At 44.4% G+C, this 22,914-nt stretch overlaps 1 protein-coding gene across 6 annotated transcripts in view; it reads left to right on the forward strand.

Annotated features, from left to right (window-relative positions):
* Positions 1-22,914, forward strand: part of LOC123995246 (SAM and SH3 domain-containing protein 1-like) — a 353,722-nt gene that overhangs the window by 228,710 nt on the left and 102,098 nt on the right. Inside the window, exon 1 of one of the 6 annotated variants that reach the window (XM_046298713.1) lies at positions 22,148-22,905. The exons of the other annotated variants lie outside the window; for them this stretch is intronic. Coding sequence (XP_046154669.1) covers positions 22,756-22,905 — 150 coding nt within the window. The 5' untranslated portion in view covers positions 22,148-22,755. Of the gene's footprint in view, positions 1-22,147; positions 22,906-22,914 lie in introns of those variants that run through there. 6 annotated transcript variants of the gene reach the window in all.

Raw genomic sequence — 22,914 nt, forward strand, 5'->3', positions numbered from 1 at the left:
CTCTGTAACCTTAGAGATAGGCAGATAGAACACACTTGTTGATATGACAATGAAAATAAGAGTTTGCTCAAGCAAAGACAGACTGGCAGGCACAAAGCCTAGCCTAAGTCTTCTGATCTCGTGTCTCCATCTGCGCAAACCTGTAGAAGCCAGTATGGAAATTCCCTCAGTATATGCTGTACTGTTTGTTTTGTTTGTAGTTTGATGCTGCCTACCACTGCTGGGCTCAGATTGGGCCTCTATAATCAGGATCCATTGGCTTGTGATTTGGGCAAATTCTTGTGAAAGCAGTGAAAGCGGTCAGTGGTTGTTGAGCTGAGTGTGCAGTATGTTTGTGTGTTGTGTGGTGGAGTTTGGGTTTTCATGCAGACAGACAGACATAGATGGAGATGCCTCCTCTCCTCTTCTGGAATCCTCTGGTGTGAGTCTCTTTCACTAAGTTGTATACTGCTCACACACACACACACACACACACACACACACACACACACACACACACACACACACACACACACACACACACACACACACACACACACACACACACACACACACACACACACACACACACACACACACACACACACACACACACACTATAGCAACCAGAGCGTTTCTCTGTTTGTTTGGAAGAGACGGAGAGGCCGCAGTGTTTGGTTGTGTTTGGTTGTCTAGGCATGACCGGAGTGGCGGGGTCTTTTTGTCATCGCTGAGTGTGTATCACAGGAGGCTGCTGAGGGGAGGGTGGCTCATAATAATGTCCGGAACGGAACAAATTAAATGGCATTAAACACATTGAAACCATATTTTTGATGTATTTGATACAGTTCCACTCATTCCGCTCCAGCCATTGCCACGAGCCCGTCCTCCCCAATTAAGGTGCCACCAACTTCCTGTGGTGTGTATGATATATACAGTATGATGCTGACAGTAATTACAGCAGAACAGCCCACAGAGCAGGCCGGGGCTGGCTGTGCAACAAGTTATTTTAACGTCTAATATATAACCAAACATTAACCATGTCTGAAGCCGGCTGCTGCTGCTGGGCAAATAAATCTACATTGAACCTGACCTATCACACACAGGCAGATTGGAACAGTACATATTTATGACAGTGCTGGTGATTGTGTGAAACCCATTTCATGTACAGTCAATTCTTAACGAGGATTTATAATGATATTTGATGACAGAATTGCACCACAAAACAACACAACTGGCTTTGATGTCATATAGCACTGCATATGTGTGTGTTTGTACTTCCCTGTGTGTCTCCATGCGTGAGTTTAAGAAGCCCCAGAGATGGGCATAGGGCATCTCTTCCCAGTGAGCTGATATCCTCTCCTCTGCTTACCATAGTATTTATTTTCAGATGCATTCCTATTTAGACCTGCTTTCTACTTCACGTGGGAACACAAGTCACCGTGTCAGAGTTTCCACTGGGAAGGATAAGGGAGCAGGCCCTGAGACAGAAAAGTTGTGGTACTTTGTGAACATTTTTAGTTTCTCTTCACCCAAGACTCCTAAAATGAATTATTATAAACGAATAAACAATGGTACTTTTATACAGACCTTGGACTGAGCTGCTGACTAAAAGGAAGACTTGCCCTGAAATGATAATGATAGTTTGTAATTTACAATGAAGATCATCTTTCAGTTTCATGTTGAGTCAGAGCTTTCCACTACGATGCCCTATTGTAGGCTAGTAATCAGGAGAGCAGGGGAGAGTGGTTAGCTAGGACGACACAGACCATAGAGAGACCTATAAAACAAACATTTAACATGCCCCACTGGCTACTGTTTGGCCAACCCCCTAACTTTACAGTACAGTAACCCATTAAAACACACTGAATAACAGAAGAGGCTGGTGGGAGGAGCTATAGGAGGACAAACATATTGTAAGGACTGGAATGAAATAATGGAACAGAGTTAGACATTTGGTTTCCATATGTTTGATGTGTTTGATCCCGTTCCATTAATCCATTCCAGCCATTACAACGAGCCTGTCCACCTATAGCTTCTTCCACCAGCCTCTTCTGCTGGATAAACACACACACACACACACACACACACACACACACACACACACACACACACACACACACACACACACACACACACACACACACACACACACACACACACACACACACACAAACACACGTGTAAGTTTGAGAATTGCAGGCCCATAAAATGGACTCAGGGACAGTAAAACTCACCTTGAATGAAACTGCAGCTGATAATGATACACAGTAGTGTAGTGGTATGTGGCACACATGGCCATTAACCCTAAGAGGTAACCCATTTTTACCCAAACAGAGAATCTTCGCTGGCGTACATACAGCAGGATACAGGCATTCGCTAGGAGGAGATAGGGGAAAAGAGAATGAAAGAGGCCTCTTGTGGCCATTAGCAAGGGTAGAGCCATTGAGCACTTCCCCAATGCTTCTGACATTTTAAAGTAGTCAAAGTAGTCAACTGGGTGAGGATTCCTATGGGTTGTAGTCTCAATGGTGCTGCCCATGCTGTCACAGACACTATAATGGCACAGATAGAAAGATGAGTCCTCTATCTATCTCTGTGGGGTAGAGCTGTAGTTTGTGCCGGTGGCTGGACTTAAGGGCCAACAGAAGGGGGAGCTACTTAGTCAGACATACAGAGGAGGGAGACATTACTCGATGTCCCTGTGGGAAACATACAGATAATACATTTAAATAACATGTGCTGTTTTTACTCAAATTCTGCCTACATTTGTCAGCTTGACCCTGAGCTAAAGTTGGAGTATACTTCTACAGACTTGGAAATAACAAAACACCCTTTCTTTCTCTCATTGTCAACAGCAGGGGCTTCACATAGTGTGTTTCCCTAACCTCAGCCCAGTTCGATCAGTGTCTATGGTATAGCTGTCCGTATGGGTAATGTGCAGTGTAGTGTTGTAGAACAGATCAGTGAGTCGAGTGCCAGGCTGCCCTGCGGTAATACCACCACCACCATGGACACCTGCTCTGTGCTGTGTGTCACCACTGCTGGCTGAATGTCACACTGACTGGACCATCTGTCACAGACAGCCCAGTTGTCATAGAGCTAAACTCTGATCAACTCTGTGGGGGAAAGTGTGTGTGTGGTATGTGTGTGTGTCATGCATACATGCCGTGCATGACATAGAAAGAGGTGATCACTGTGCACAGTCTAGTTTGTACTGGATTGAGGAACCAGTATATTCTGGTTCCCACAGCTCTACAGTGCAAAGACTAGCTGCTCATTCTAATAAGCAATCTTATGCTGGACGTTAACTGTATCTCTGTCTCCCTGGACTGGTCTTGCCTGATTACAGAACAAACTGGAATCTTAGTATTTCCAGTAACACACACACACTAACAATCACTTAATATATGGCGCAGGGGACTCATGCTGCGTGGAGAATCTGGGAAGCTTAACAGAAATATGCTTTGGTTATATGCTACTGGTTTGCTGGGCTGCTGGGTTTAGGAGAGACAGAACAAGAAATGTGTGTGTGTGTGTGTGTGTCTGTGTGTACATGTGCTTGTGTGTGAACATGAATTTATGCACACTATCTAATACACGCATACTTGATCATATACTGTACATGGTTAGTGCAGACAGAGTATAGACAGCATAAGGTGTCTCTCCTTAGTTAACATCAGTGTCAGCTTCCCTACGTGTTGCTACAAGCGTACATGCCCTCACATTTCAACCCAAACAAGCTATTTCATCCTTATCAGACCTACGTTTATCATAAGAAATTCCTCTGGCAAACTGTATCTTTCTAAAGCCATTTCAGTGTGTATAAGTTATCACATTGCATTACTATCTAACTGGCCATCTATAACAACTCCATGTTCAGATTATTTATGTTAACATACCATACGCTTTGTGCGGTGTTTAGGGTTGTCATACCGAATGCTGTGTGCGGTGTTACGGTTGTCATACCGACCGCTGTATGCAATGTTTAGTGTAGTCATACCGACTGCTGTGTGCAGTGTTTAGTGTTGTGATACCGTCCTCTGTGTGCAGTGTTTAGTGTTGTCATACCGACCACTGTGTGCAGTGTTTAGTGTTTAGTGTTGTGATACCGTCCGCTGTGTGCGGTGTTTAGTGTAGCCATACCGACTGCTGTGTGCAGTGTTTCATTTTGTCATACCGACCACTGTGGGCAGGTTGTCATACCGACCGCTGTGTGCAATGTTTAGTGTTGTGATACCGACCGCTGTGTGCAGTGTTTCATTTTGTCATACCGACCACTGTGTGCAGTGTTTCATTTTGTCATACCGACTGCTGTGTGCAGTGTTTAGTGTTGTGATACCGACCGCTGTGTGCTGTGTTTAGTGTTGTGATACCGACAGCTGTGTGCGGTGTTTAGTGTTGTCATACCGACCGCTGTGTGTGGTGCTCCACGCAGCTGGTATCACACATTTTCCCCCTGCTCTCTTTCTTTATTTCTCTCTCACCCTCTATCTTTATTTTTGCTCTCTCTCTGTCTCTCTCTCCACCTCTCTCTCCCTCACTCTCAGGTCAAATCCCTCTCTTTGTTTCAAGTTAGCTTTGGCTTGTACCTTCAAAAGCCTCATATATTATTGTTGACCGACCCGAGAGAAATAATACCTAGAAAACACAAACAACAGCCATTTATTTATCCTCCCTGAAAACCTTTATTCATAGTTTACAGAACAATGTGTTGACATTTAATGAAATGAATACGCTAGCGAGAGGCTAACTGATGATGGTAATTAGGTGTTTGGTTAATTGGGGTTCTGTGATTATCTCCCAATCACAGGAGTCAGTAGCATGTGAAGCACTCAAACATGAATGCACACACACACACACACACACACACACACACACACACACACACACACACACACACACACACACACACACACACACACACACACACACACACACACACACACACACACACACACACACACACACACACACACACACACACACACACACACACACACACGGATGTTCAAACAGGGTGCCTGGGGATGCAATGGTCCTTGACCCCTCAGAGTTGCATTAATAACTGAGAACATGATCCCAAATTATCCTGTGAAAGAATGAGGATATGAGAAACACAGGGCTTTATTAGAACAGCTACTACACAGAGATGACTGGGTGAAAGAATGCCCCAAATACAAATCAAATGAAACTTCTTTGTATTTATCTACCCCGGAGGCCCCAGAGAAATATAAAGCAGCCTGGTTATAATACATTCCACCCTGGTGCCACAACAGTTTTCACATTCATTTGTTTTTAAAATTAAAAATTAAAATGAAATTTTTGCTTAACACATTTTCAATATACTATACCGATCTAACTAGTAACAGTCTCTATAGGACTATTCATGTATCTTTGTGGTCCTAGCACCCTGTGGTGCTGTAATTTACTGAGGTATTCCTGTTTGTTTGGTTGTTACTGTTCCTCAGTCCTTCCAGGTTGACCTACTCAAAAATATCCTATAGGATTTGTGATTTTTCCAATAGAATCCTATAAGATTCTCACAATCTTATAGGATTTTGTGTCACCGCTATCAGAATCCTATTGGACTACCTTTTTCCTATTGGAAATCAAGAGTAATCCTATATGTTTTTGATAGTCTTGTCGGATTTTGGCACCCCAATCAGAATCCTATTAGAACAGTTTTTCTTAGTTGAACCCATTAAATGATAGTTTGTTGTCATTAGTACAATACAACAGTATTAATGACAAAATGTTCGTTGATCAGATAAACATCTATATTAATTTATGTTTTATTTGCCTGTAAGAACGCCTGTCCCTTTAATAGTGACTGATGACGTTCCAGTTTGCCGAACCCCAAGTTCACCTTGGAAGTTGTGGTTATGCACACAATCTCTGGTTTTAACATTATTCTAGCAGTTTTATCATTTACTGTACGTGAATGCAAGAACTGTGCGCACAGTATTTGTTTCCTGACGAAGTTGGCAATGTCATATTTTCGTCATTGTAAAGCATTTTATCCACTCGTTTTTATACTAGCTAAGAAACTAGTTAGCCTCTTCACCTGACTAGCTAGCTAGCTAAATTGTAGCCATTTCAAATGGCAATTGTATGTCGTTATGTAATTTAATAACTATTGTTATAAACAGACAAATATTTTAGTTTGTTTGTTATTGCCAAATAAAGTATATGTGCCATATTATAGGCAGGTCAACCCCGTTCATTTATGGTAGATCATCAAAATAAATAAATCACATTACGATGTTGGACTCATTTAGCAGTTTTACCTAATTCTATTGGATATTCATGTTGAAAGTACCATTTATATTCCTATTCATAAATAGTCCAATGTCAAAACACTGTTTTGAAGTGTCCAAATCAATAAACAGTCTGAAATATTGAAAACCTAAACATAAAATGTACTACCTACCATACATGTGCCACAATAGTATTCATATATACAGTTTAACATTTTTTTGAGGTTGTATCCATGTTAACCCTGGACTACTATTACTATAGAACAGTATTACCCCAGCAGGTCCGTTTTTCCAGTGGATGATTCAGACGGGATTAGTTTTACCAAACTGCCCCTTCATGCAATGTTGGCCATTATGAAGGAAGCCTGGAGGCTCTTCTAGACGTGAAGACATTTCACATGTCTAGGGATAGTCTAATATTGACCTAATGGCCTTCAGTTCGGAGAAAGTCTCAATAATAATGCATATCAGTAAGAACCGTGAACTGTAACATACTGTATGCAGACTTAATTACTTGACGTATTTGGCAATTCATTGGCACAAAATCATCCACTTTATCTATTGAAAGAGGAGTATGGCACTAGGAAAGTTGATATATGACAAAACACATCATTCATTTGTAGGCTAGGTCCATAGCACTTTGTTTGAAGCATCAATTTGTTCTTACCCAAACTGGGTGCAACGCCTGTTAAACTCTGTTATATCCCTCAAAACACAGGGATAATGATTCGCACAGGATAAGTAGTCGGGTTGCACGTCCTGTTCAAACTAACCTTACAAAAAAAAAACACATGGAATCACTGGTTAGAGGACAACTTGTAGAAGACAGCCTGCTACATTTTGGATCGTTGCATTTTATTTTAAGTGGCCCTCGTCAAATGATCCTAATCGATTAGTGATTTATCCAATAGAATCCTATAGGATTCTCACATTTTGTGTCACCTCTATCAGAATCCTATTGAAATCCTATTTGAGAACTTTGTTCCTGTTGAGGGGAAAAAAAGTTGTAATATTCTCACAGTCCTATAGGATTTTGTCACCTGTATCCGAATCCTATTGGACTACTATTTTCCTATTGGAAATTATTATTATTATTTGTTTTTTAACCAATACAAAACACACATAGAAATGACAACATACAGATGCACACAAACATCCACAACATCACCCCTGCCCAGACCATTTTAGATGTTTAAAGTAATATAACCGGTTAATGTAATAACTTGCCAGATAACATAATAAAATGCTGAACTGTGAGTATTACTTCCCCCAATTTTATGCAGTGTGTCTGTATGGTTGTGCATGAAATGAGTGCTTATGTGCATGCTTGCATACAGTGTGTGACTGATTGACCCTCAAACATCCATAAACTTAACAGCAGTAATGACTGTGTGTACCGGATGTGAAACGGCTAGCTTAATTAGCGGTGCGCGCTAAATAGCGTTTCAATCGGTTACGTCACTTGCTCTGAGACCTTAAAGTAGTAGTTCCCCTTGCTCTGCAAGGGTAACGATGCTTCGGGGGTGACTGTTGTCGATGTGTGCAGAGGGTCCCTGGTTCGCGCCCGGGTATGGGCGAAGGGACCAACGGATGTGAAACGGCTAGCTTAGTTAGCGGTGCGCGCTAAATAGCGTTTCAATCGGTTACGTCACTTGCTCTGAGACCTTGAAGTAGTAGTTCCCCTTGCTCTGCAAGAGCCGCGGCTTTTGTGGAGCGATGGGTAACGATGCTTCGAGGGTGACTGTTGTCAATGTGTGCAGAGGGTCCCTGGTTCGCGCCCGGGTATGGGCGAGGGGACGGACGTAAAATTATACTGTGCTGTGCATGTGTGTACATTTCAATGTGTGCTTGTGTATGAGTACATGTCCATAGGTTTGTGTGTGTGGAGGGTGGTATTTGCATTAAAATGAGGGAAATAATACATAAAAACGTTGATCTTCATATGTTATTACATGATCGTTTGAATTTATTATTTTATTCATTTTTTAAAAAAGTTGTTGCTCACCTGATAATGTAATAACGTATTCATGATAACGTAATAACTTATTCATGTTAAATCCTCATTATTAATGTTCAAATCCTCAGAGACTATAACATCAACTTTCACTGCTACGCTAATGATACCCAAGTATTAACACCACACTGGACATCTTCTCAACCCTAGCAAAACTTGACAGCTGAAGATGACATAAGGGCATTGATGAAAGAGAACTTCTTCCAGCTGAAAAGCAGCAGACTGAAGCTATGCTTATTGGGACACCCAAGCAGGTCACCAGTGCTGGAAACATCTGCCTTACAATTGACGGGCATATCAAATCAAATGTATTTGTCACGTACAGTACATATGGTTAGCAGATGTTAATGCGAGTGTAGCGAAATGCTTGTGCTTCTAGTTCCGACAATGCAGTAATATCCAACGAGTAATCTAACCTAACAATTCCGTCCATCTGTCCTCTGTCATCTCCAACCTGGGAGTCAAGTTTGATCTTCTCTGTCCTTTGATGGCAAAATATAAAACATATCTGCAAAACATCATTTTTCCGGTTGAGAAATATTGCCCAGCTCAAACCATCGCTCTCCCAGCAAGATGCAGAGAAACTCGTCCACGTTTTCATCTTCTTCCGGATTGGCTACGGCAACCCTGTTCGGGGCCTTCCAGCTAAATCACTTCAGAGGCTACAACTTCTCCAGAATAGTGCTGCCAGAGTCCTGACCAGGACCAAGAAGTCAGCTACCCACATCACCCCTAAACCGGTCAACTATAGGATAGACTTTAAAAATATCCTTCTAATGTTGAAAGCCTTGAATGAGTTCAGTCCTTCCTTCAGTAACTTAATTTCTATCAAAGAGCCACCTCGCACTCTCCGGTCCAGCAACTCATGAGTACTTTAAGTCCCCAAGAGGTGTCTCCATATTATGGGGTAGGAGGCTTTCTGCTCCCTTGCCCCTCACCTATGGAATTCTCTCCCTGACCATCTGAGAGCTGCTCCATCAATCAGAATGGTACTTAAAACACATTTCTTCAGACTTTCTTATAGTCCTCCCTCTGGAAAGTCCTTTTAGCACCTAGCCTGCTATTGCTATTTCCTGCCTTGATTCTAAATTTATTTTTTATATTTTCAATGTGTGCTTGATAACATTAGCCAATGTAAGAATGTAACGTTAGCTAACGCATATGACCAGTTAATGCAGCACAATATATCACACTTTCTTACAAAAAACATAGCTAACGTAGCTAGCTAACAGTTTGCTCACGTTTACTACCAAACTGGCTAGATAGGTAGCCAATGTTACCACAATAAAACTATACCACAACTCAATGTTGATAATATATCATAGCAACATTGTTCTACAAAACATAACTAGCTAGCTAAATAGGTTCAAATCAGGATCAAAGCCAATGCCAAACTTTGGGAAACTGTCACACTGCTAGCAAGCTACCTAACAATGCATGCAATGGGCATTGCAAAACTTGTTAGGTAGGTTACTGCATAGACTAAGCTATGGTAAGACAAGGTAGCCTTATAGAATCCCCCCCAAAATGTATTTTGTTAGGAAGAGATAAAATCGATAGCCATGTGATTTTTTTCCTTCATGACATTCTAGTTTTTAGATGATATGGCAATGAATACACAAGCAGCATATCAAACTGGATTGTTTTAGGTTACACCTGCAAGTATAAGAATATTTGCTAGGGCATATTTGTTTTATTATAAATCTGATTATTTCACATGGAGATTACTTAACCAGGGCTGGCAAAACCCTAGACCATTGTTATTCTATCTTCCGCAACGCTCTACTTTCATAAAAAACGACTCCATTTTGTTGCTTCCAGACTATAGACAGAAACTAAAACTGGAAGCTCCCGCGCTCAGGTCTGTTCAACGCTGGTCCGACCAATCGGATTCCACGCTTCAATACAGCTTCGATCACGTGGACTGGGGATATGTTCTGCATTGCGGCGAACAACATTGATGAATACGCTGATACGGTGAGCGGGTTTATTAGCAAGTGCATCGGCGATGTCGTACCCACAGCATCTATTAAAACATTCCCAAACCAGAAACCGTGGATTGATGGCAGCATTCGCGCAAAACTGAAAGCGTGAACCAAATCAAATGTATTTATATAGCCCTTCGTACATCAGCTGATATCTCAAAGTGCTGTACAGAAACCCAGCCTAAAACCCTAAACAGCAAGCAATGCAAGTGTAGAAGCACGGTGGTGCTTCTACACCTGCTTTTAAAGTTTTTAACCACTGCTTTTAATCAGGGCAAGGTGACCAGAAACATGACCGAATACAAACAGCGTAGTTATTCCCTCCGCAAGGCAATCAAACAAGCTAAGCGTCAGTATAGAGACAAAATAGTCGCAATTCAATGGCTCAGACACGAGAGGTACTATGTGGCAGGGTCTACAGTCAATCACAGACTATAAAAAGAAACCAGCTCCGTCGCGGACCAGGATGTCTTGCTCCCAGACAGACTAAACAACTTCTTTGCTCGCTTTGAGGACAACACAGTGCCACTGACATGGCCCGCTACCAAAACCTGCGGGCTCTCCTTCACTGCAGCTGACGTGAGCAAAACATTTAAACGTGTCAAACCTCGCAAGGCTGCAGGCCCAGATGGCATCCCCAGCCACGTCCTCAGAGTATGCGCAAACCAGCTGGCTGATGTGTTTACAGACATATTCAATCAATCCTTTTCCCAGTCTGCTGTCCCCACATGCTTCAAGGGAAGCCACCATTGTTCCTGTTCCCAAGAAAGCTAAGGTAACTGAGCTAAATGACTACCACCTTGTAGGACTCACTTCTGTCATCATCTTCTCAAGTGCTTTGAGAGACTAGTCAAGGTCCATATCACCTCCACCCTACCTGACACGCTAGACCCACTCCAATTTGCTTACTGCCCCAATAGGTCCACAGACGATGCAATTGCAATCACACTGCACAGTGCCCTAACCCATCTGGACAAGAGGAATACCTATGTGAGAATGCTGTTCATCGACTACAGCTCGGCATTCAACACCATAGTACCCTCCAAGCTCGTCATCAAGCTCGAGACCCTGGGTCACGACCCGGCCCTGTGCCACTGGGTCATGGACTTCCTGACAGGCCGCCCCCAGGTGGTGAGGGTAGGTAACAACATCTCCACCCTGCTGATCCGCAACACTGGGGCCCCACAAGGGTGCGTTCTCAGCCCTCTCCTGTACTCCCTGTTCAACCATGACTACGTGGCCATGCACGCCTCCAACTCAATCATCAAGTTTGCAGACGACAATACAGTGGTAGGCTTGATTACCAACAACGACGAGACTGCCTACAGGGAGGGCCCTCGGAGTGTGGTGTCAGGAAAATAACCTCACACTCAACGTCTACAAAATAGAGAAGATCGGGGACTTCAGGAGACAGGGGGAGCACCCCCCTATCCACATCGACGGGACAGTAGTGGAGAGGGTAGAAAGTTTTAAGTTCCTCGGAGTACACATCATGGACAAACTGAAATGATCCAACCACACGGACAGCGTGGTGAAGAAGGCGCAGCAGCGCCTCTTCAACCTCAGGAGGCTGAAGAAATTCAGCTTGTCACCAAAAACACTCAAACTTTTACAGATGCACAATCGAGAGCATCCTGTCGGCTGTATCACCGCCTGGTACGGCCATACGCCCATCACCGCCTGGTACGCCCATAACCGTAAGGCACTCCAGAGGGTAGTGAGGTCTCCACAACGCATCACTGGGTGCAAACTACCTGTCCTCCAGGACACCTACACCACCCGATGTCACAAGAAGGCCAAAAAGATCATCAAGGACAACAACCATGATGTAATGCATCACATCCTTCTGTAGCTCAGTTGGTAGAGCATGGCGCTTGTAACGCCAGGGTAGTGGGTTCGATCCCCGGGACCACACATACGTAGAATGTATGCACACATGACTGTAAGTCGCTTTGGATAAAAGCGTCTGCTAAATGGCATATATTATTATTATTATTATATCACTAGCCACGTTAAACAATGCCACTTTATATAATGTTTAGATACCCTACATCACTCATTCATATATTTTTTTATGTACATATTCTTATTCATTCCTTTACACTTGTGTGTGTGTATAAGGTAATTGTTGTGAAATTGTTAGGTTAGATTACTCGTTGGATATTACTGCATTGTCGGAACTAGAAGCACAAGCATTTCGCTACACTCGCATTAACATCTGCTAACCATGTGTATGTGACATAAAATTTGATTTGATCTGGGAAGCTAAAAAGGCTAGCTAGCTTGCTATGTTTTTAGCCAGGCTGCCAGCTAGCAAGGTAAGGTGACTCTACTACTAGCAAGGTAAGGTGACTACTACTAGCAAGGTAAGGTGACTCTTCTTTGCTTTCACAAAATGAAAAGACAAAATAAAAACGTTGGTTTCTCTCCCATGTGACCGGCGAGGATATCATGTTACCAAAAGGTGTCTGCTATTCCAAAAATCCCACATGCACGCACACACGTAGATCAACGGCGTGAAGCTTGTCATAACCTTAACAGATTAGAGCTAGGCCTGTCTTTCAATGGCTATGAGTAGCGTGTGTGTTTGTTTGAGTGATTGTTTCCAATCTGGCCTGGAGAGTACTGGGCACCCTCAGTGAGAGCGGAGACTGACCTATCTGATCAGTGGAATATCAATGCAGCTCAGGATAGGACGGCTGTGTGTACCCACTCACAACACTACCAGCCATTAATACCACAGGTGCAGAGAGAGACAGAGGGAAAAAGAGAGGGAACAGAGAGAGAGAGAGAGCAGAGAGGGCCGGCATAGACAAACTAGCATTCTGGACTTGCATATGAAGCTTGCTTGTCTTGAGTCATATACAGTTGAAGTCGGAAGTTTACATACACTTAAGTTGGAGTCATTAAAACTCATATTTTAACCATTCAACCACACAAAACTCTTGTTAACAAACTATAGTTTCGGCAAGTCGGTTAGGACATCTACTTTGTGCATGACACAAGTAATTTTACAATAATTGTTTACAGACAGATTATTTCACTTATAACTCACCCGTATCACAAATTCCAGTGGGTCAGAAGTTTACATACACTAAATTGACTGTACAGATGTACCTGTGGATGTATTTCAAGGCCTACCTTCACACTCAGTGTCTGTTAGCTTGACATCATGAGAAAATCAAAAGAAATCAGCCAAGACCTCAAAAAAAAATTGTAGACCTTCACAAGTCTGGTTCATCCTTGGGAGCAATTTCCAAACGCCTGAAGGTACCACATTCATCCGTACAAACAATAGTACGCAAGTATAAGCACCATGGGACCACACAGCCATCATACCGCTCAGGAAGGAGACGCGTTCTGTCTCCTAGTGATGAACATACTTTGGTGCGAAAATTGCAAATCAATCCCAGAACAACAGCACAGGACCTTGTGAAGATGCTGGAGGAAACATGTACAAAAATATCTATATCCACTTTAAAATGAGTTCTATATCGCCATTACATGAAAGGTCGCTCATCAAGGAAGAAGCAACTGCTCCAAACCTGCCATAAAAAAGCCATACTACGGTTTGCAACTGCACATGGGGACAAAGATCTGTCATGTTCGTCGTAAAGATCAGACCAAGGCGCAGCATGGTATGCGTACATTCTTATTTATTAAAAGAATGAACACTGAACAGAATGAACCGTGACGCTATACAAACAAGTGCTGACAGGCAACTACACATAGACAAGATCCCACAAACACCAAAGGGAAATAGCTACCTAAATATGATCCCCAATCAGAGACAACGATAAACAGCTGTCTCTGATTAGGAACCATATCAGGCCAACATAAATATACAAAAACCACTAGACCTACCAAACCCCCTAGACAATACAAAAATCCTAGACAATACATGTCATGTTTGTCATTTATTATCATGTCTTGTCCCTGTGCTCCCCATGCTATTCGTTTCCCTCTGCTGGTCTTATTTGGTTCTTTCCCTCCTATCCCTCTCTCTCCCCCTCCCTCTCTCACTCTCTCGCTCTCTCTTCTCTCTATCGTTCCGTTCCTGCTCCCAGCTGTTCCTATTCCCCCTAATCATCATTTAGTCTTCCCACACCTGTTCCCGATCCTTTCCCCTGATTAGAGTCCCTATTTATTCCTTTGTGATCCGTTCCTGTGCGGTCGGTTCCTTGTATTGTATTCACCATGCTGTGATTGCGTTTCGCCCTGTCCTGTCGTGTTTTTGCCGTGATTGTGTATCACCCTGTCCTGTCGTGTTTTGTGCCTTCATCAGACGCTGCGTGTGAGCAGGTGTCTCAGTCGACTACGGCCTGCGCCTACCCGAAGCGACCTGCAGTCTGTGGCCGCTTCTCCAGTTGTTTCCCCTCTACAAATCTAGAGGATTTCTGTTATTCCGTTTTGGACTTTAATAAACTCTGTTTCTGTTAAGTCGCTGCATGACAGAAGGAACCGACCAAGGAATGGACCCAGCGACTTCAGACGCTCGTTACACTGCCGTCGAGATCCAAGGAGCCATGCTCGGCAGACACGAGCAGGAATTGTCCGCTGCTCGCCATGCCGTGGAGAACCTGGCCGCTCAGGTTTCCGACCTCTCTGGACAGTTCCAGAGTCTACGTCTCGTGCCACCTGTTACTTCCTGGCCTGCCGAGCCTCCAGAACCTAGGGTTAATAACCCACCTTGCTACTCCGGGCAGCCCACTGAGTGCCGCTCCTTTCTCACGCAGTGTGAGATTGTGTTCTCTCTCCAACCCAACACATACTCTAGAGAGAGAGCTCGGGTTGCTTACGTCATTTCACTCCTTACTGGCCGGGCTCGAGAATGGGGCACAGCTATCTGGGAGGCAAGGGCTGATTGCTCTATCAAATTCCAGAACTTTAAAGAGGAGATGATTCGGGTTTTTGACCGTTCAGTTTTTGGTGGGGAGGCTTCTAGGGCCCTGGCTTCCTTATGCCAAGGTGAACGGTCCATAACGGATTATTCCATTGAGTTTCGCACTCTTGCTGCCTCTAGTGAGTGGAACGAGCCGGCGCTGCTCGCTCGTTTTCTGGAGGGACTCCACGCAGTGGTTAAGGATGAGATTCTCTCCCGGGAGGTTCCTTCAGATGTGGACTCTTTGATTGCTTCGCCATCCGCATAGAACGACGGGTAGATCTTCGTCACCGGGCTCGTGGAAGAGAGCTCAAACGGTGTTTCCCTGCTCCGCATCGCAACCATCTCCCTCCTCTGGCTTTGAGACTGAGCCCATGCAGCTGGGAGGGATTCGCATCTCGAATAAGGAGAGGGAACGGAGGATCACCAACCGCCTGTGCCTCTATTGCGGAGTTGCTGGACATTTTGTTAATTCATGTCCAGTAAGAGGCCAGAGCCCATCAGTAAGCGGAGGGCTACTGGTGAGCGCTACTACTCAGTCCTCTTCATCTAGATCTTGTACTACTATGTCGGTCCATCTACGCTGGACCGGTTCGGGTGCTACATGCAGTGCCTTGATTGACTCTGGGGCTGAGGGTTGTTTCATGGAATGGGTTCGGAAACATAACATTCCTTTCAGACCGTTAGACAAGCCTACGCCCATGTTTGCCTTAGATGGTAGTCATCTTCCCAGTATCAAATTTGAGACACTACCTTTAACTCTCACAGTATCTGGTAACCACAGTGAGACTATTTCTTTTTGATTTTCCGTTCACCGTTTACACCTGTTGTTTTGGGTCATCCCTGGCTAGTATGTCATAATCCTTCTATTAATTGGTCTAGTAATTCTATCCTATCCTGGAACGTTTCTTGTCATGTGAAGTGTTTAATGTCTGCCATCCCTCCCGTTTCTTCTCTCCCTACTTCTCAGGAGGAACCTGGCGATTTGACAGGAGTGCCGGAGGAATATCATGATCTGCGCACGGTCTTCAGTCGGTCCCGAGCCAACTCCCTTCCTCCTCACCGGTCGTATGATTGTAGTATTGATCTCCTTCCAGGGACCACGCCTCCTCGAGGTAGACTATACTCTCTGTCGGCTCCCGAACGTAAGGCTCTCGAGGATTATTTGTCTGTGTCTCTTGACGCCGGTACCATAGTGCCTTCTTCTTCTCCGGCCGGGGCGGGGTTCTTTTTTGTTAAGAAGAAGGACGGTACTCGGCGCCCTGCGTGGATTATCGAGGGCTGAATGACATAACGGTTAAGAATCGTTATCCGCTTCCCCTTATGTCATCAGCCTTCGAGATTCTGCAGGGAGCCAGGTGCTTTACTAAGACCTTCGTAACGCTTACCATCTCGTGCGCATCAGAGAGGGGGACGAGTGGAAAACGGCGTTTAACACTCCGTTAGGGCATTTTGAGTACCGGGTTCTGCCGTTCGGTCTCGCCAATGCGCCAGCTGTTTTTCAGGCATTAGTTAATGATGTTCTGAGAGACATGCTGAACATTTTTGTTTTTGTCTATCTTGACGATATCCTGATTTTTCTCCGTCACTCGAGATTCATGTTCAAACGTGTTCTACAGCGCCTTTAGAGAATTGTCTCTACGTAAAGGCTGAGAAGTGCTCTTTTCATGTCTCCTCCGTTACCTTTCTCGGTTCCGTTATTTCCGCTGAAGGCATTCAGATGGATTCCGCTAAGGTCCAAGCTGTCAGTGATTGGCCCGTTCCAAGGTCACGTGTCGAGTTGCAGCGCTTTTTAGGTTTCGCTAATTTCTATCGGCGTTTCATTCGTAATTTCGGTCAAGTTGCTGTCCCTCTCACAGCTCTTACTTCTGTCAAGACGTGTTTTAAGTGGTCCGGTTCCGCCCAGGGAGCTTTTGATCTTCTAAAAGAACGTTTTACGTCCGCTCCTATCCTCGTTACTCCTGACGTCACTAGACAATTTATTGTCGAGGTTGACGCTTCAGAGGTAGGCGTGGGAGCCATTCTATCCCAGCGCTTCCAGTCTGACGATAAGGTTCATCCTTGCGCTTATTTTTCTCATCGCCTGTCGCCATCTGAGCGCAACTATGATGTGGGTAACCGTGAACTGCTCGCCATCCGCTTAGCCCTAGGCGAATGGCGACAGTGGTTGGAGGGGGCGACCGTTCCTTTTGTCGTTTGGACAGACCATAAGAACCTTGAGTACATCCGTTCTGCCAAACGACTTAATGCCCGTCAAGCTCGTTGGGCGTTGTTTTTCGCTCGTTTCGAGTTTGTGATTTCTTACCGTCCGGGTAGCAAGAACACCAAGCCTGATGCCTTATCCCGTCTGTTTAGTTCTTCTGTGGCTTCTACTGATCTCGAGGGGATTCTTCCTTATGGGCGTGTTGTCGGGTTGACAGTCTGGGGAATTGAAAGACAGGTTAAGCAAGCACTCACGCACACTGCGTCGCCGCGCTTGTCCTAGTAACCTCCTTTTCGTTCCTGTTTCCACTCGTCTGGCTGTTCTTCAGTGGGCTCACTCTGCCAAGTTAGCTGGTCATCCCGGTGTTCGAGGCACTCTTGCGTCTATTCGCCAGCGCTTTTGGTGGCCGACTCAGGAGCGTGACACGCGCCGTTTCGTGGCTGCGTGTTCAGACTGCGCGCAGAAGAAGTCTGGTAATTTTTTTTTCTGCTTCTGCTCCTGGTCTTGCTGGGTCTCAGTCTGTTCCCTGCCATCGCATCTCTCCTGTTCTTGTCCCTGCCCTTGCTGTGTCTCAGTCTGTCCCTAGTTCTCATTTTTTTTAGAGTAGTACCCTAGTTTCCCTTTTTATCGTTTTTCGTTACGGTCCTGAGGAGAGGAGTTGGGTTCTTTCTCGGGACGTGCTGGACCGTTTGATCTATGATTTCCTCCGTTGCTGCCAGTGTTCCTCCTCGAGAGCGCCAGGAGCGCTCGGTGAGTGGGGGGTACTGTCATGTTTGTCATTTATTATCATGTCTTGTCCCTGTGCTCCCCATGCTATTCGTTTCCCTCTGCTGGTCTTATTTGGTTCTTTCCTCCTATCCCTCTCTCTCCCCCTCCCTCTCTCACTCTCTCGCTCTCTCTTCTCTCTATCGTTCCGTTCCTGCTCCCAGCTGTTCCTATTCCCCTAATCATCATTTAGTCTTCCCACACCTGTTCCCGATCCTTTCCCCTGATTAGAGTCCCTATTTATTCCTTTGTGATCCGTTCCTGTGCGGTCGGTTCCTTGTATTGTATTCACCATGCTGTGATTGCGTTTCGCCCTGTCCTGTCGTGTTTTTGCCGTGATTGTGTATCACCCTGTCCTGTCGTGTTTTGTGCCTTCATCAGACGCTGCGTGTGAGCAGGTGTCTCAGTCGACTACGGCCTGCGCCTACCCGAAGCGACCTGCAGTCTGTGGCCGCTTCTCCAGTTGTTTTCCCCTCTACAAATCTAGAGGATTTCTGTTATTCCGTTTTGGACTTTAATAAACTCTGTTTCTGTTAAGTCGCGTTTGGGTCCTCTTTCACCTGCATGACAATACAAAACTAGCTTACCCACCCTAGTCACACACTGACCTAACCAAAATATAAAGAAAACAGAGATATCTCAGGTCAGGGCGTGACAAGATCGTACTTTTTAGAGAAATGTCCTCTGGTCTGATGAAACAAAAATAGAACTCTTTGGCCATAATGACCATCGTTATATTTGGATGAAAAAGGGGGAGGCTTGCAAGCCGAAGAACATCATCCCAACCGTAAAGCACGTGGGTGGCAGCATCATGTTGCGGTGGTGCTTTGCTGCAGGAGGGACTGGTGCACTTCACAAAATAGATGGCATTATGAGGAAGGAACATTTTGTGGAAATATTGAAGCAACATCTCAAGACATCCGTCAGGAAGTTAAAGCTTGGTCACAAATGGGTTTTATAAAAGGACATTTACCCCAAACATACCTCCAAAGTTGTGGCAAAATGGCTTAAGGACAACAAAGTCAAGGTATTGGAGTGTCCATCACAAAGCCCTGACCTCAATCCCATAGAAAATGTCTGGGCAGAACTTAAAAAGCGTGTGCGAGCAAGGAGGCCTACTACCTGACTCAGTTGCACCAGCTCTGTCAGGAGGAATGGGCCAAAATTCACTCAACTTATTGTGGGCATCTTGTGGAAGGCTACCCAAAACGTTTGACCCAAGTTAAACAATTTAAAGGCAATGCTACCAAATACTCATTGAGTGTATGTAAACTTCTGACCCACTGGGAATGTGATGAAAGAAATAAAAGCTGAAATAAATAATTCTCTCTACTATAATTCTGACATTTCACATTCTTAAAATAAAGTGGTGATCCTAACTGACCTAAGACAGGGAATTTTTACTACGATTAAATGTCAGGAATTGTAAAAAACTGAGTTTAAATGTATTTGGCTAAGGTGTATGTAAACTTCTGACTTCAACTGTAGGTTTCTGGGGTATACTCGACTTTTACATTCTTGGAGGGATTGATAGTCATTACATCATTACTTTTCACAGAACGCTCTCTATTTATTTAATGGCCATGACATATTGTGTTTATCTCTCTCCCAAATGTATAGGAGTTCAATTAGTATCAGCTGTATGTTGTTCTGTGTTTATGTGTTACACATGTTTCTCTTTGTCCTCATTCTTGTACTGCTGACGACAGGGTATGTTGTTTTGGCTCCTGGCTATTCTATTGTAGAGTAGATTCAATCTTGGATACTCTATACCAGTGGTATTAAACTCTTACCCTACGAGGTCTGGAGCCTTCTGGTTGTCTGTTCTACCTGATCATTAATTGGACGCACCCTAAATCTGTCCCTGCTTAGAGGGGAACAATGAAAAAACGCAGTGGAACTGGCTTCAAGGTCAAGAGTTGAATTGGAGGGCTCTGGTAAAGGAAGCAGTAACAGTATTGACTGTCTCAATAAAGGACCATTTTTTTTGTCTGGCAAAATGACACCTATTATCTGGAGGTGATGGGAAAGGAACAAGATTACACCACAGGGTCCTCACACACACACACGCGCGCACACACACACACACAGCGAGATACACACACTGTTGCGTATTAGCAGAGGCTGTATATAATAAGTGTGCTCTGAGTCAACAGGCTGTGCCTCCTCTCCTCATTAGCATGCTGACCCTACTGTTTGGGACATTACAGGTGGGGCACAGTGAGGGGTGTCGTGTCCTGTAGTGTGGGAAGGGTAGGGTGGAACAGGGGGGTGGGCATTAGTGACAAAACACCTCAGCAGGGTGAAGGGTGGTGGTGGTGCTTCTAGAGATATCATCATGGTTCCTGCAACACAACCTGATTTTTTAGGAAAATAATGGGTTGGCACATGCGCACAAACACACACACACACACACCATCCAATCCCTCCCAGTTCCACCATTCCACAGCTTTAGCCAGGCAGGTTAGCCCAGGGCCAGGGCCTAGCCCGGGGTTTAGGGGCTGGGTCAGTGGTGAATGATCCCCTGGGTTGAAGGGAACAAAGCTGGGGTTGTGCTTCCCTTGTTTTATGTGTTTACACTGTAAGCAGGATACTGTTGAGCAGCTGCTGCTTGTCCCAGGCTTGTGAAAGACATTCTCCCTCCACAGCCTAGCCTCTGTGGTCTGTGCGGATTAGGCTGATTTATGTGTACGATGGAGTGAACGAGGGAATTGAGGAATGGAGGAATGACCACCACCTACAGGAATAATACACTGCCCATGTAATCCTCAGTGAGCCTCTGATCACATTTCACTATATAGAGTTGGGAGTTACTTAGCCCAGGGGCTCTTCCTAATGTCGAAATGTTGCAGGTAGGTTGTCATTGTCCATTCCACATAATGGAGAAGTCGTGACTGGTCGTCTCTCTTCTCTTACAGCCTCGGATGGTTGTGTCAGTGTATTACACAAGGCAGGAAAGGCACAGATCGTAGCATCTCCTTACTCCCTCACCCTCTCTCTTTCTTCTTTGCCTCTTCAATTTCAATTTTCAATTAGCTTCATTGCTATCGCTGTCTTTCTCTCTCTCTCTCTCTCTCTCTCTCTCTCTCTCTCTCTCTCTCTCTCTCTCTCTCTCTCTCTCTCTCTCTCTCTCTCTCTCTCTCTCACTCGCTCGCTCAGGCTGTTCTGAAATCTGTCACGAGACTGCAGGCAGCTGTTGCTGTTCAGCAGACATGCTGCTCTCTCTGGGAATGTGCTTCTGGCAGCACAGAGAAATACTGAGACAAAGTCAAGACTTCTTCATTACAGTAGTTGCCTGGTAGAGCAAAACAAACACCTAATCATCCATTCAACACTATGTAGAATCCAGAGATGTATGCCAGCTGCTACATTATAATTTTTTGTAGAATTTAAATTGTATGCAACATCATTTGGATTCATTTGTAACTCTATGAAGTCTAACTCTATAGTTTTTACCCATATTGATAACTAAATCATCATTATACAGATGAATTGTATTTTATTTTCATAATTCCACTATCCTATATAAAACAGTGTACAGGTGTTTTATAATGGCATGTAGTTACACATATATTATAATGTAGTGGACAGGTTTGTAGTTTTTTCCACTGTTATTGCTATGGTGCAGTGGGCCGCCATAAATTATACACAATGTGTAGGCTATTCTATTTGACATGCTTTTGTCTTTGTTTGTTAATTGGAGACTATTCCTGCGGTTTATCACTATTACGAATAGGTCACGGTATACGTCACTCCTCCCAAAAATAGTTTTCCCATGCGCTGTTGTTTTTGATACAATTGTGTGGAGAATCGCTTTGTTCTCCTAAACCTATTCAACCCTGTGGAGAAAGTATTGGTGGAAAAGCAACAGGATACGCGCATAGTAGCCTAATAAAGGGTTAGATGTCCGTCTGGCAACTTTCCACAACCTTTACCAAAGTTTAAGAAACAGACTATTAGACTATATTGGTGTAAGATTTCCTTTGGTATGTTAGTGCAGAGATGACTGACACCAACCAGACCAGAGGACTTTTTGTTGTGTAAATGTTTTTGCTGGGAGGAGTGAACTAGAGAGGGGAGCTCATTGCTGTTAGAGGGGGGAGCGTGGATAATTACAGACAAGGACTGCGCTTCGGGCGTTTTCTCCTTCTTTGTTGTTAATGGGAGTATTTCTCAAAGTTCGCGACTGAATTTTTATTCGTAATGATTTGTCTTTGTCTTTTCTAATACAGATAAATAGTTTCGAATTAGGTGTCTCTCTTCGTGCCAAATGTCCCCCGCTGTAAATGTTGGTTTATGCCAGAAGCGCACGGGCAGCGAGCTGCGGAGAGCTCAACCAATTAACTTTTCAGATTAAAACCCTGCACTGTAACTTCAGCTTCAATTGTGTTTACTGCGATTTGTGCGTGTTATTGCAATATGTGCTGACACATATTCAACTTGCCTCTGAGTTTTAGTGCACTTGTTGCACTTCCCAAGCATGTCTGAAGGCATTTGGAGATTGTTCACTCCCTCAGTATCTTTTGTGCCAAGGAATGCTGAATGATTTTAAGGCTGAGACGGGGACAACTTTCTCAAGAAGAGGTGTCCGTCAGTAGTCAGACAATTGCGTATGGTCACGGATCAAAACATTGCGCCAACGGCAATACTTCATAACCATAGACATTATGGAGGGCCAAGGCGACCAGGCAGCCGCCTCGGTAGAACCCGACGCGGACATAGCAGTGTGTGACAGTTTCTCCCAACTTGAACCCGAGGCGGACGGCGCAGTCTCTGACAGTTTCTCCCAACTATGGACAGACGTGATGGGGATGCTTGTAAGTTTG

This window comes from Oncorhynchus gorbuscha, linkage group LG14 (assembly GCF_021184085.1).
Source record: "Oncorhynchus gorbuscha isolate QuinsamMale2020 ecotype Even-year linkage group LG14, OgorEven_v1.0, whole genome shotgun sequence".
NCBI lineage: Eukaryota > Metazoa > Chordata > Actinopteri > Salmoniformes > Salmonidae > Oncorhynchus > Oncorhynchus gorbuscha.